This window comes from Rutilus rutilus, assembly GCF_951802725.1.
Source record: "Rutilus rutilus genome assembly, chromosome: 16".
NCBI classification, from domain to species: Eukaryota; Metazoa; Chordata; class Actinopteri; order Cypriniformes; family Leuciscidae; genus Rutilus; species Rutilus rutilus.
In genome coordinates this window covers 28,634,900-28,649,694 of record NC_140224.1, presented here as the reverse complement: position 1 = coordinate 28,649,694, position 14,795 = coordinate 28,634,900, and the positions used below count along the sequence as shown (strand labels likewise).

The following is a 14,795-nucleotide window of genomic DNA, read 5'->3' as shown; positions in this document are numbered from 1 at the left end:
CTGCCTGTCGACATGGTTGAGGCAAGCTATGAGAATCACACCCTAAATATTATTACTGTTTAATCAATTTTGGAGTGGTTATCAATAGCAAGTTAGCTTTAAAAGCATGACATCACACCCTCCCTTCAGAGCGTCTCCAAAGCCACAAATGTGATTCACTCTTTTAAATATCAAGCTTAAATACACTAAAAGTTGAAAGAAAATCTCTCTAGCACGTGCTTTTTAAAATCTTGTGTGAACAGCAAGAGACTCAATAATAAAAGTCAATAATACCAATATGCTGCAGTGTTTGGCTTCACATGTGTCTGAATTTACTATACTGGTTAATGGCTCAAAATTGGTCAAGCAAGGACGGAAGGAAGGTTTGTGCAACGAGGCAAGATTACACCATATAAGAGATTTGATTAATCCTTAATGTTTATCTAATCTACCAAATTAAATTTACTTTAGTATCACACTAGTCCTCATGTCAATTACATCAAGAAGAAAATCACCTTACCATTCAAACTGCATCCTGTATTGCAATGACTGAAGTAAGACTTGCACATAAAGTGGCAAGTATTTTAGTTTTTTAACTTTTTTACAAGCTTTTTTTACAACATAGAAAATATTGTGACAGAACTCACAGTTGTAACAACTCCTCTCAAACAGGATATTGCAGCAGCGGATACACACTGGGCATACAGTGAGAACTAGAAGTGATTAGAGGCCGCATCTGTCAATTCTGCCCTCTACTGCCACTTTACAAACCTGCACCAAAAGGAAAAGCAGTAATCTCACCACATTCTGTACCACTTAATACAGAAAGATTTGTGTTCCGGTACTGTAAATGGGAGACATTTACAAACACATAAATCCACAATTAGTTATAACCAGGCCCAGATGGAATCTGAGGACAAATCAAATAGATGCATTTGTGCTGTAGTACTATTTTTGGTAGCTGAAAGCATAATCAAAAGGGTCAAAATTTAATGAACAAGTAAGCGAGGATCACAGGACATGTAGGACTTTGTGAATTATGGACGTCCCAATTTAGCAGAAATCTACAGATGTGGATTATGTGCGCGCCTGGATCTAACAATTAATTTCTTAATGCATTTAAAGCAAAATTTCATAATCACTGCCAGGTTTGTTAAAAATTAGTGCATGCATTTTTATGGCAATCAAAGTAATGAAGCTTTAACTGGTTGTTTTACTTTAATTAATTAATAGCACCAATATGTATTAGTTTGCCATTTCTACAGCTGGATCTCAGTGATGGCCATACACAAACCTCCTTCAATCTTTTCTTCAGTGCATATGAACAGAGTCCAGTAATCTGTTTTGATAAAAGTCCGTTTTTTTTTTGCCTTGTGTTATTGCTATTGTCTTTTTAATAACACTTTTATACATCTGTGACCGCTGGTTTCCCAACCATGCATGACATAATTTAGGTGCAATGCGAGTAAATGTTCTAGAAAACAAGTAAACGAATGCAAATCTACTCATTAGTAAAGCAGAGTCCGATTCACTGCATAGAACAAGAAGCCTTTTTGGTCCTTTGTTCAATTTTTTTTTTTTTTTTTTTTTTACTGCAGAAACAGTGCAGTTCGTCTGAGCCCAAGATAGCATCAAACAGTCAGTCTTGATTGGTGCATCTAAAGCAGAGCTTGGTTCCAGGTATGTGGGAACGCAATGATGACTTCCAATCACCATTGAATGTCAGGATTTACTATTTGAGAGGGTGGCTGCGTGTGGTTCTTGTACTGAGTGTGGAGGCATTGCTGTGCACATGGGGAGTCGTGGCCATCCAGCCAATCCTGGTAGAGGCGCTGAACCTCTGGGTTTGTTTCAGGCAGACGGACAGGTAAGCTGCTGTAATGCTCTTCCATTTGCTGGACCAAAGGTCGGTCAAGTCGACCTCCCTCTCCCTCAGCTTGTCCTCGCCCACTTAAACAGCCTGAAAGTCAAAGAGAAGGAGAGATAAAGGAAAGAAACTGTACTTTTACATTCAAAGATAAAATGTTTATCAATGTACAAATAATTAACAATACTAATATGTTTTAATAACTTAACTATTATTGTTGTTATACATGTAATATACATTTTTTTTATTTAATATCATTCACAAATGTATTTAATAATATATCTGTTATTTCATGATGGCTTGTGAGGAATGTTGCTCACAAAAAGTAATATTAAGCCACTAAAATAGTACAAAACAAGAAAAATGACATTCATTATTTTAAAATGACATTTACTATATTTCCAGGTTTTTTATGACCAAGCAAACCCTGTAATATAGATGTGTGAGACTAGTCGACTAAAGGGTTTTGACCAGTTATGAGAGACTATGGCGATTTAAAGGGGAAACAATTAGAATGAAACTTACTTGACAACAACAGATCTTATAGCAATATTCTAACTAACAGTATACCCTTGTTGACGGTACAAATCAAGCTTTTCTTCCGATTTTGCACATTTTCAAACCCGGATGTACAAGCGGATGCCAGGCAATAATACCTTGACGTGCTGATTTATGTTGGCTAATTTTTGTTTGAGTAATTCTGTTTATAATAGGCTATTTAGTTTGAATCAACAGGCAGTACAGGATTAATAAGTACAGTGTATTTTAATAAATATGTCAATATTGGCTAATATTGATTAAGTGAACCTCAAGTTTAATGTACACACATCATAATGCAAGGCAAGCACATTGTATATATATGACCTTTTTGACTGAATCATAGATTAAGTAGGCTTTTTCAAATGGATATTCATATACAGACTTTTTTTGACTATCCTCTGGGGGGTTGTTAGACTAGTCGTTTACAAAATATCCCTTTGAACGTTAATGAAATTAGTTGTGGCGAACATCCCGAGTAATAAGACGATACTTCATCTTATGCTCTCTTTTTTTGTGTGCGTGATGTCTGTGATTGTATTATGATATGTCTATAATTGAACATGTTATGTGTTATCTGTGTTATGTATGCATCTACGGTGGAAACAAATTTCCTCTCAAAGACAAATAAAAGTAACTATCTAGCTGTCCATCCATCCATCCATCCATCCATCCATCCATCCATCCATCCATCCATCCATCCATCCATCCATCCATCCATCCATCCATCCATCCATCCATCCATCCATCATGTGTTCAAGCTTATTTTATTAATGATAGCACCTATTGAGTTGGGTAATAGCAAAATAAAATTCATGTAATATTTGTAATATGTTTGTTGGAAAAATATTTCATACCTCCAGGGCAGGAAAGCACCTCTACTAGCTGGTAGGGCACTTTGCCTTTCCTCATTCTGTGCACTAAAGTCTGAATGTTCCGGAAGCCATAGACTGCAGCGAACTGCAGGAGAGTCTCTCCATCACGCTCCAGCGCCACTTCCTGGAAGTCTCGATTCCTATCAGGAATAAGGCAGGTGTTTACACAGATGGCAATGTAAGGATTATCAGCATAATTTATAAATAATTATAAAATATAGATTATCCACCACATATCAAAAACGGACTGGTCTATCTCTCACCTGAGTGTCTTGTACACAATCTCTTGGACGTCTAGGCCAAACAGCTCTTTGGCTGCATGTTTGAAAATGTGCTCCAGGAAGCCTTCAGATCCATGACCTTCATGCCTGGTCACACCTGAGTCACTTGTCTCACCAAATCTAAAAAACACATTTTTGGATTATATATATATAAATATATATTTTTTATTTTATTTTCAGCAGTTACCTGGACTGCTATTGCCTTTGCTTTAATAGGTTAAATGTGAAGACTTATGCGATTGTTTAATGCTGATCATTTAGCTTACACATGATCCAAAGGAGCAGAGTCCACTTCCTCTACAGTAACTTTGCTTTGTTCCATCAAATGAAGAATCTCTCCTAAACCAAAACAGTCATTTAGAGTCATTTCAAAAGTACAAAGATCACAAAAACACCCTCCACTGAAACCTGCTTCTATACAATAACATGCATTAGTTATTTCTGATCATTTCCAAGAAGGAAAGATGCACTAGGGAATTTTATACATTCACTTCCATTCAAAAGTTTGGGATCAGTACCAAATACTTTTATTCAGCAAGTATATTAAATGAAGACTTTCACATTGTTTTACATGACTGCTTTCAAAAACATTGAAAATTCGCATGACCCTAAACATCTGAATGGCAGTTTTATATATAAAAATATAGATATTAGGATAAATAAATGTGAATTATTTGGTCTTAACCGGTTGCCTGGTTAAAAATGAATCTGAAAAAGTAAGAGGGGAATAAGGTCAGTCGTACCTGACGTAAGCACACAGTCGACGTCTCTGGTCTCTAGGATGCTGTTGTAGAATTCTTCTCTCACAGCTTCAAGCTTCTTATCAAAACAGGGAGCCACCACCACATGGAAAACCTGATCCGGGGTCAGTTTCTACAAGACATAACACAAAACAGATACAGTGCCTCATTCAGTCACCACTAATAGGAAATGGACCATTTTTACATGATTGTGATACAGGTGATACAGTAAGCACAAAGGTCCATAGGCAGAGTGTTCATGCTTTTGACCAGTAAACTTCCATGACTTTTCCAGAGTTCTGTATAATGCTTTTTAAAAAAATAAAAAAATAATAATCACTTAGAGAATTCTGTAGCACTTTGGAATATGACCACACTCATTAGGGTAAGTGTACAAATATTTTTTTAATAGATCAGATCAAAACATTATATACAATATACCTATTTTAGCATTATTTAATTTCCATGACTTCTCCAGGCCTGACACTAACAATTTGAAAATTCCCTGATATTACCAGGTTTTCCAGGGAGCCCTGGACAAATGGCCACCTCTCACCTGTTGTCTGGCAAAAAAGTCTTTGACCAAGGAGCCCATGATCTGTTGAGGTGATCTGGAGTTGCAGATGTGTGGCGTGACCAGGCTACCAAGAACATGCTCTGCATAGCGAATCCACCCTGAGCACAAACAAAATCACAAATTTAATCTTCATATATTTACTACACATAGCAACTAGTGGCCATGTAGCAGTAGTAGGACTACTAGTTCTAAGAGGTGGCAGAATCTATATTTGACCTGACAATCCTGTATTGATATTCTCATAATTTATATTTTTATTTTTATTTTTATTTTTATATATATATATATATATATATATATATATACACAATTGAGAAAATGATATTGGTCAATGCATACTCTGAAGATGAAAGGAGTAAAGGTTTTCAATTACTATGCACAATTAAAAAAACAACAACAAAAAAAAAAAACATAAAATTATTGTATCTTGAACCCATATAAATTACTGTTCCATTGTTTTTTAAATAACTCTCCTGTGCTCACCAAGGCTACATTTATTTGATCAATAATACAGTAAAATGTATTATTGTTTTCTGTTTTAATATATTTAAAAATGTAATTTATTTCTATGATGGCAAATCTGAATTTTTAGAAGTCATTACTCCAGTCTTCAGTGTCACATGATCCTTCAGAAATCATTCTAAAATGCTGATTTGGTGCTCAAGAAACATTTCTTATTATCAGTGTTGAAAGCAGTTTTTTTTTTTTTTTTTTTTAAGATTCTTTAATGAATAGAAAGTTCAGAATTTATTTCAAACAGAAATCTTCTGAAACATTATAAATGTCTTTATGGTTACATTTTATAAATGTTCTTGTTGAATAAAAGTGTTAATTTCTTTAAAATAAAAATACTGCATCGCCAGGTCTCTGCTGATTCCCACCACTACTAGTTTGAGCAAGACATGTAACCCCGGGTCATTAAACTAAATGTACTGGAAGTCACATTAATTAAACACATCAGCTTAGTGAGTTAATAATCATCCATGATGAAAATTAAATAATGGCCACTCTGAGAGTGAGGACAAAAGTTGTGAAATGTGCAGGAAGGGTGTGTGAGGTGTCTATCTCATAGCTACAGAATGCTATGGCTATCTAACAGCCCCACCCATTCAAACACAACCCACATTTACACACCACTGCACCGCATTTGGCTCTTATCTACATTAAGAGACACCTTGTTTGCGAAACACATAAAGGCTTGAGGTTCAGAGTTAAGAAGCAGAAAACATGATATTTTTCTTGAAAGCTCTGGCTAGAGGTGCTTACTTGTGTTTCAGGATGGATGTAAGTTGGCAACCACTTCTCTAATAATGGCACAACAATCCACACCCTTTTTCAAGAGTTTTAAATTTGAATTAAATAGAAAATTATACGCAGACCTAGGTGGACTTTTCTTGCAATGGAAGCTAAAAGCATAATCAAATGAGCTAATATAGATTTCATAAATGAACACGCAATGCAGTGAAAACCTGCAAACGTTCTGTGTGGACCTACTTGCACATTGTCATTTTTATCCCTTTATGGAAGTATTATATATAGAAGTGTTTTCTGGTGGAATGGGGCCTTACGATATGTTTTAAAGAGATGTAATTGAGATTAAAGGCATGTAAGATTTTTGCATTAAAATATCCAAAAACCACTAGCACAGTGTTATATATTTTGTTCACACTATCCCAAATGTTTCCAACAATGTTTAAATCCAGAGAAATTCGCAATTTTAACCAGTGTAACGACCCTACTCATTGCGTCGCCTGTCAATGGCGTCATGTCCGCGTTATTCTCGGTTTTCGCTTTTACTGCCGTAGAAACCATGGCAACACAGTGAGTCTCATGAAAAAAATGTGGAAGTAGTTGTTGTAGCGTCTAGCACGACACGCTGTTGTTGTTTCGCACAGTCGTCATGGACCACAATTATTCATTATTGTTTGCAGTAGGTTCTGTTGCCAAAGATAACTCCAAGAAAAGTAAATGTGCAGATGAATCAAATGACTCAAGAATTTTCATGTGCAGAAATAAAACGACAATCAGTATTGGTGTGGCATATCCTAACACTGTTTAACTCCTTAACTAGCATCGGCCCTTGGACGGGCCGTGGGGGCGTGTCTACACTAGGGATGTTAACCGATGACCGTTTGACCGATGGTTGACCGTATCAACGTTAACCGATCAAAGCTGTCGGTAGTCGGTTAAAAAAAAAAAGTGATCTCTAAATTAGGCTATTATAGACAGTGAACTAAACGCTACCACAGTTAGCCATCTCATTCCAAGATCTTTTTGTGTGGAGTGAACAAATCCCTCACACTCAATTTTTCATAACTCGCCTGTTTGTACTTAATAAACCAATAAAAACATTTGGCGCGAGGTCACAGCGTTTGGGTTCGCGCGCTGACACGGTTTGCTAAAAGTAAAGGCTACAGGCTAAAACACTCGAGGTTAGAGACAGGGCAGACGACAGGATGAAGCGTGCAAAGAAAAGTAGTGTATGGGACCATTTCACCAAAAAGAATGACACAGATGTAAGTTGCAACTTGTGTGATACAGTGCTTAAATACAGTAGTAGCACATCATCTATGATGTAAGGTGATGATGATCATCATCTTTCTTTATTATTGTTAGCACTAACTTACCTCAAACTAAAGCGGCGTCTCTTCGGAGCTGTCATTTTCTTAAATGAGCCGCGGCAATGTTTCAAATGAGCTTCTAACGCTAGACAAACGCCTTTATTTTCAACGCGATCACCTTGTACCCAAACCATTTCGAAACTAAGGAGCCATTTGTCCTCCGATTACATACAAGCTCCTCGGAGCCGCGTTTGCGGGACTCATGTTTCGCGCTGTAGGGGATTTAAAAAAAAGTGACGTGAGTGGAAGGGCGGCAGTGTGTGTGTGTGTGTGTGTGTATGTGTGTGTGTGTGTGTGTGTGTGTGTGAGCGGGAGGCAGAGCGGCAGGGAGATGCGACAGAGTTGCGAAATTGCAGGCGCGGCTCGAGATGGCTGTTATTTCAAATAGCGTAGCATATTTTAAACTAATCGGTTAACCGGTTTCAACCGGCTAATGAGGCTCGGTGGTCGGTCAAGAAATTTTTTAGTTTTCGCCATCCCCAGTCTATACTTTTATTACTTTTTTTTTTTTACCTTTGGTTTTATAACAAATATTCAATTGACTATCATAAACTATGCATCATTTGAAAGCTAAAACATTCAAGAATCATGTTCTGAACTTGTTTTTGCAATCAATACACCGGAGAGGAAAGGGTTAAATTAAATGCTGGAGGACTGGCCATGTAAACATGAACAAAATGAACGGCAATACTTATCAAGTCTATGGCAGTGTAATTATTAAAAGCAGTATGTGTTATACATAAATAGTAAGTAAGCCTTTTTGCAAATGCTGTGAGTACATTCTAATGTACTTTAATACATGTTTAGTACATACTAGGCCTATTTAGTATGATTGTTTTGAAGATGTAAAACTGTGCTGCGTTACCCCACCATTTGATTTGACAAATAAAGTGACATGTATGAGTGGTGATTTAGCAATAAACATGAGTCAAAACATACATCAATTTCACTATGTAACTCATGAACATGTCCCTTCAGATGGATTTCCATCGGCAGTGAAGGTGAAGACGACAACTCCCATCATTCCACATTCCATCAAGCCACACCTTTGTTATTGTTTTGAATATGCGACCTCTAGCGGTGAAAATTACATACTGTGCCTTTAAGTGGTTATCAGAATGGTCTTACCTGGACATGAGGAAGTGAACATCGGCATGGCATTGGCATCATGGTGTTTACGACGGAAACGCTGAACAAATTCTCTCTGGCTTTCCAAAATGCTAAAACTGGCAGCTACTGTACTGTCAAAGACATAATGAACCCCTGAGGAGACAGATGAAAGAGGCCTTTAAAACAGTATTAAAGAACTCATGCCATGCGGGTAACAGGGTTATAATTGTTAGCTAAAACTAAAACTATTCAAAACTAAACTATTTTTTTAAATTAAAATAAATTATTAAAATAAAGCTGAATTATTGATAATTATATATAAATATACACAGTGGCGGCTGCTGGACTTTCAAAGAGGGGAAGCTAAATTTTGTTGTTTCTCCTCGTAAGGAAGACTTTCAAATGGCTTCGCCAAAATCAGGTCGACAATATTAGCACAGTCTGCCATCGTGTGCAGTTTGCTAGCTGGCTAGTTCACCCCTACGATGCTAGCCTAGCCTACTGTATGAATGAATGACTGAATGAACGAACAAACAATCTGAAAAAAAAAGATATAAAACTCGACGGAGGAAATGTGGGTTAAACTGAAACAAGGAATGTGGTGTATAATTGTGTGAAATGTATGGTAAAAATTGGCTAGCAATTTCGCCAAGCAAATACCAAGAAATAGGTTGCAGCAGTTTGTCTTTCGACTACACTTGCAAAATCCGCGATGGGACTGAGCTCGAATAGCTTTAGCGTCAGCAACTTTCTATAGTGCAAAATCGCTGTCAATCAAAAGGAGATGCAGTCTTTCGACAGACCCTCCAATCACCACGCAGAAGCCCGGAGTCCAGGCCAGCGGCGGGACATAATCGCAGCATTTATCCAATGGCCATCTAGTTTCGAAGCACTGAAAAAACTGTTCAAAGCAGCCCCATTGAAGTCAATGGACGCTAGGCTTCAACAGGGAAATGCACTGTGACGCTACGGGAATGTATGAGAAGGAAATCGAGTCAGCCGACCTGCTGTATGAAGCTGAATCTGAACCAACTCGTCTTCGAGATGAACGTGTTCTAACGCATTTTTAGTCAATAAAATGTTAAAACAATAGTACATTTTTGACATTATAGGGGAAGCCGAGCTTCCCTCGCAGTCTTAAAGAAATCCCCACTGTAAATACATAATACTTAATTACACTCTGATGTTACACGGATACAAATATTTAGGATGGTTATTAACTTTCAGATTTCACGTGGCAAATATCTGCTATGTGAACATCTTGATTTAATGAAAAGCAGAAAAACAATAGGTAGGCAAAGTGACTTTAAGGCAAATGTGGCGTCCAGACGTACCCACACTCTTCAGGAATCCACAGAGTTTCTGTGCAGCTGCTGGAACGTCCAATTGAAATTTAACAGCAAAGAATGGCAGCGACTGGGGACACACGGACACCACGAGAATTTTGTGCTTCGAAGTGTCACATTTCTGCCAAAAACACAAAAACAACAATGCGAGATACATCCACACAAATCATCTTTCTAAAGTCTGAATTTGTCAGGCTTAACGTACCTTATTAATGGCAAGCACATGGTTGATCTCATCCAGATTCTGCTGAGAGATTCCCTTGCCTTCGTCTTCCGATACGCAGCCGTCGCAGGACAGACACGCGCTCAGCAACACCTGCTGAACTGAGGTAGACTCTCTCACCTGAGGAAAACAGCGTTTCAGATTATCCACATCTACGTCAAATACAAATGAGCGTTTGTTCATTCATCCTCCCCCAAAACCAAACACAAACAAAACAACAGATGTGAACCGCAGTTTATCAGATTACAATCAGTCAGTGTGTATGCCGCATAAAAGGAGCAATGAGACATACCTCTCCATTTGCAACACCTTTCTCTTGCAGTGAGTTTATACTTTCATCACTTTTTTTCTTGTTGCACTAAAAGGGTGGAATCGAGGGAAAATAAACACTAATGAGTGCTTACGCAATAAAATAAAGCATGAAATTCATACATAAACCAAAACAATTGTGAATAATGGTGTAATTATGCAAGATACACGTCAGAATTAAATAAATACATTACCTGTTTTGTGCAATTCTCACACTTTTCTTTTTTCCGTCCAATTTTGACTTCAGACATTGTATAAGGAGCTCTTGAAATGTTCAGTGCCATAAATTATTCCTGTGAAATGAAAGATTGAAAATGAAAGCTTTCTGTATTTATAGAGCGTTCTGGGTGTTATGTGACACCAAAAACACATATTTAACACAGACAGGGAATTAGAAATAAAAATACAGTCACAATAAAGCCTGTTATTAACCTGAGGCATTCATACAAGCACCAATTTAAGGGAAATGTGATAATTTCAGGTTCCCATGATGGGCTCTTTTCAGTTTCACCAAATTACTGTTTTGAGGATCTTTCGTGCTTTTGTAAATAATCACACGTTAAGCAGCTGGATCACGTTCATTTTTCTCAGCATGTAATAGGGTGATAAATAAATGACAGAGAGCTCTGAGGACTTCGCTTTCCTTAGATAACCCGTGACATTTACTCAACAATCTCCCACCATTATCTAACGTTGCCGAATGTGCTAAAATAAATCATAAACTAAAAAAACGTTTAAAAAAAAAAAAAAAAAAAAGGCCAACCGACTCACATAAAAACCACATGAAGTCCTTATTGCTCAGGGAGAAAGCAGGAGACGCAGCAGTGGAACTATAGCAGGAACTTCTACTAATGACACTTGAGAGCACGAGCTGACCATCTGAAAACAGCGCACTGCGGTCATTTAACACTGATGTTCATCCAGCCATCCGTTCCACAACTCTGACTAATCCGAATGGGCCACATTCGCGGTAGAAGGATCTCGGTTCGTCTTGGCTTCGGTGCATCCGACTCCATTGTCCTTAGCAGTGTCTGAATCGTGAACGAATCATCCTTTTGAGTCGGATCATTTCAATGAATCAGTTGAACCGTTAAGCCGTTCTCGAGTCATCAACTCACTGAACCAAGAATCTTCTCTTCCGGACATGTCTAATTCGTAATGATTAGACAACCGTCTCTTTCCAACATACATCTGATTCGTGATGTGTCGGGTCATAACCGCCATTGTTGGCAAAGACAAGGGACTTTGGCTTGTCGGACATTCTCGAGTCTCGACTCGCTATGATCCCTATTAACAAACTCACCCAGAATGTCTGATTCGGAATTATTCGGATTATAGTATTATTTGACGTAAATGCAAAATATATGTATGCTATAAATGACTTTTTTTATAAGCCGATCTCATGGCTGCAACAAATACACATATTTTTTAAATAAGCATCCCTTCCTAACAATAAATAAAATGTACCTACATGTGGGATTTTAGAACATGACACGCTGAATATCAGCGACCATGTGATGTTTTTTCTTTTTTTTTTAATCGGTTCCTAGAATCGAACTGTTTGAACGAACCGATTCGCGAGAAGGATTCCTTGCGTGTGACGATCGACACGCATGCGTGAATCAGCAACAGTGGTGTCAACTTCCCCTGAACCGATCAAATAATGCTCGCCTTTCTGAAAAGAATCAATTGAATGGTATAAGACAATTTTGGACATTGCATCCATTGCTAAAACGGTTTGGATTTATAGCCATTTTCGACAATGGGATAACTGCTGGTTCAGTATTCAAGTAATCACGAACTTGGTCTTTTCTCACATATATTACTCTTTTCATACACATAATACAGGTATATTTCAGATTATTAACGAGTCACGACTGGAAGGAAGCGTCATAAAGTAGAGGGCGGGTCCTTTAAATAAGTTTTATCCAATCAGAACGGGAATCTGCTCAGCGGAAATCAACGTCATCCGAAGGCGGGTTTATGTGGATGGGCAGCATGAGCTACACATTTTGTTTCCTTAATTTGTTTTCTGTCAGTTTCCTATTGCAAATGTCCGACATTTAAATTTGATATATTTAACAAAATAATTAGATTTATTTGTCCGAAAGGAAAAAGCGACTTATTGAGGTAAGATGTCAGATAACGTTACTTTACTTTCACATGCGATTATGGCAGTTAATGGGAGAATATGTGCGGTAACATTAATGAGGGTGTTGTCCCTGTGCTATTTAAAACATATATACGAAACTGACCTGGTTTATTATTCTTATATTCAATATACTGTTCATAAAAACAACTTTGTGCAGTATTTAGACTTTTAAAAGTGTGCTTTCCTTTGTATAAAGCTGCAGTATTCTGGCATGCTATGATTATAGTGATGCTACACACATAACTGGAAATCTCCAACAAGATCTTAGATGGACTCAACTAGACATTACTGTGTTTACAAAAAAAAGTTTTTTTCTTCTTCTAACAGATGGGGTATATGGTCGTGGAAAAACATACATCTGATCTTCTCCATTTGAAGAGGTCTCCTGGGATTAGATCATGGTCCCTCCTTGTTGGTATGAGATCTGGGGAACTTGGCAGCTGGACGTGTGTAGTCTAACATGCGTAACACAAAATATCTTTAAATGTCTTCCTTCTTCCTCTTTTTACAGGAATTGCTTCAGTTGGACTAGCAGCAGCCTATTATAGCGCTGGTGAGAAATGGTTCCTGAATGTGTAATAACCCTGGAAGTGAATAAAACAACAAAAGAAAGGCTTTTGTGATCTGTGTTCCTCATTTTGCTCTTTCCTTTTGTTGTAGACAGCATATTATGGAAGATGTTCTATGTGTCAGGTTGTTTTTTTGTAGCCCTACAGAATATGGAGGAATGGGAGGTGGGGAGATGTTTTACACACACTACATCCATGGTCTTTAAGTTAATGTATTCAGCTGTCCTGACTAACAATCTGTTGCGCTTTGTCCTTAGGAAGCAGTGTTTGATAAATCTAAGAATGAGATAGAACTAAAGACGTTTAGTATCTACACCATGATACTGACTCTGTGGAGAAGAGGGGATGAGAGAGGTGAGCTTTGTGTTATCTGTCATTATTTGTTTTGCACTAAATGACTGACCAAATAACCAGATGAAAATGCTTTTTCTTTCCAACTCAGTGGTGGTAGATCTGCGGCACCTGCGAGACGTGAGTGTTCAGGAGGAGAGAGTGAGATATCTTGGGAAGGGTTACCTGTTAGTGCTGCGTCTAGCGACGGGCTTCTCTCACCCGCTTACACAAAGTGCCACGCTGGGGTCACGCAGGTACTTAAAAGATGTCCTTTTACAGTCCTATGGTTATGTTAAACAAAAAGTACATCAGTATATTCATTAATAATAAAAAACACATTTTATATTAGATTTCATATATATACTGCACACACACTCATCCATTAAATATGTTTTACACCATTTGTTTTTTTTCAGTGTGACATTATTGTGACTGTTTTTCTTGTTTTGTTTTTTGCTTTTGTTCAGTGATGTGGAGGCACTTGCTGCACTTCTGAAGCGCTTTTTGGGTCTTGAGGAGTTACAGCAGCGTTTGGCAGAAGACGATTCTCCTGATGATGATGACAATGAGGATTTGGGATTGGGTGATAGCAGTGATTCAAAAGAGGAAGATGAACTTTAAAAGCCTCAGGGAGAGTTAGAAAATGGTGGAAAACACTGTATCAAGCACTGTATTAAGTCAAACAACCAAATGTTCCAGCCTTACAAACATCCTGACGACAATCTCAAAGCATTATCTGTTATTGTCACATTGCATTTTCACTTATATCTTTAAAGAGGCATTGCCAGATGATGTTCAGTACTTTTGCTAGATCTCTCTGTATACGTCGCTACATGCATAACTAATTTGACAATTTGTGAAATAACTGCATGAAGAATTCCCTTCCATTGGTCACACGCTCAAGTATTCTATGCATGCACATTCAGATCACAGAGATGCAAACTGTAATGACTCAGTGAAAATGGATTTGACTGCTTTTACGTTAAACTCTTAGATGTTTGTGATTTTAATTTTCTTTTTGTAAATATGTTAATATCATTTTTCAATTCAAGTCTTCCAAGGGGATGCTTTTACAAATTGTTGCTGCCACTTTTTTATTAGGTTAATATGAGTATACTTTGTTTCATATTTCTTTTTTTAAATAAAATTATTTGATAACATTGGTTTGAACTGGATTATTATCCTTTTTTTATTTTAGCTTAGTTGCATAATCAAATCTACAGGACCAAATATTCATAACCTTAAATTAACAACACAGCAAAATATAAAATATGGT

At 37.4% G+C, this 14,795-nt stretch overlaps 2 protein-coding genes across 2 annotated transcripts; one reads left to right on the top strand and one right to left on the bottom strand.

Moving 5' to 3' along the window:
• Positions 1 to 1,184: 1,184 nt before the first annotated feature.
• narf (nuclear prelamin A recognition factor) lies at positions 1,185 to 11,770 on the bottom strand. The gene is made up of 12 exons (XM_084435108.1): positions 11,237 to 11,770; positions 10,660 to 10,758; positions 10,449 to 10,514; positions 10,139 to 10,276; positions 9,922 to 10,054; positions 8,606 to 8,740; positions 4,836 to 4,954; positions 4,283 to 4,412; positions 3,806 to 3,878; positions 3,522 to 3,659; positions 3,241 to 3,398; positions 1,185 to 1,939 (listed from the first exon to the last, which is right to left on the bottom strand). The coding sequence occupies exons 2-12, from the start codon at positions 10,747 to 10,749 to the stop codon at positions 1,689 to 1,691; spliced, it is 1,431 nt and encodes a 476-aa protein (XP_084291234.1). The 5' UTR covers positions 10,750 to 10,758; positions 11,237 to 11,770; the 3' UTR covers positions 1,185 to 1,688.
• Positions 11,771 to 12,419: 649 nt separating this feature from the next.
• cybc1 (cytochrome b-245 chaperone 1) lies at positions 12,420 to 14,679 on the top strand. The gene is made up of 7 exons (XM_084435110.1): positions 12,420 to 12,595; positions 12,945 to 13,032; positions 13,129 to 13,170; positions 13,278 to 13,351; positions 13,444 to 13,540; positions 13,629 to 13,773; positions 13,987 to 14,679. The coding sequence occupies exons 2-7, from the start codon at positions 12,945 to 12,947 to the stop codon at positions 14,138 to 14,140; spliced, it is 600 nt and encodes a 199-aa protein (XP_084291236.1). The 5' UTR covers positions 12,420 to 12,595; the 3' UTR covers positions 14,141 to 14,679.
• The last annotated feature ends 116 nt before the right edge of the window (positions 14,680 to 14,795 follow it).

What these genes read in the sequence shown, in the direction of transcription:
- narf (XM_084435108.1), bottom strand. Translation starts at nt 10,749, where the DNA reads ATGGCACTGAACATTTCAAGAGCTCCTTATACAATGTCTGAAGTCAAA. An exon ending in AAGGTGTTGCAAATGGAGAG is followed by an intron (nt 10,277 to 10,448) that starts GTATGTCTCATT and finishes TGTTTTCCTCAG; the next exon opens with GTGAGAGAGTCTACCTCAGT. An exon ending in GGTGCTTTCCTGCCCTGGAG is followed by an intron (nt 1,940 to 3,240) that starts GTATGAAATATT and finishes TTTGACTTTCAG; the next exon opens with GCTGTTTAAGTGGGCGAGGA.
- cybc1 (XM_084435110.1), top strand. Translation starts at nt 12,945, where the DNA reads ATGGGGTATATGGTCGTGGAAAAACATACATCTGATCTTCTCCATTTG. An exon ending in ATCATGGTCCCTCCTTGTTG is followed by an intron (nt 13,033 to 13,128) that starts GTATGAGATCTG and finishes CTCTTTTTACAG; the next exon opens with GAATTGCTTCAGTTGGACTA. An exon ending in AGAATATGGAGGAATGGGAG is followed by an intron (nt 13,352 to 13,443) that starts GTGGGGAGATGT and finishes CTTTGTCCTTAG; the next exon opens with GAAGCAGTGTTTGATAAATC.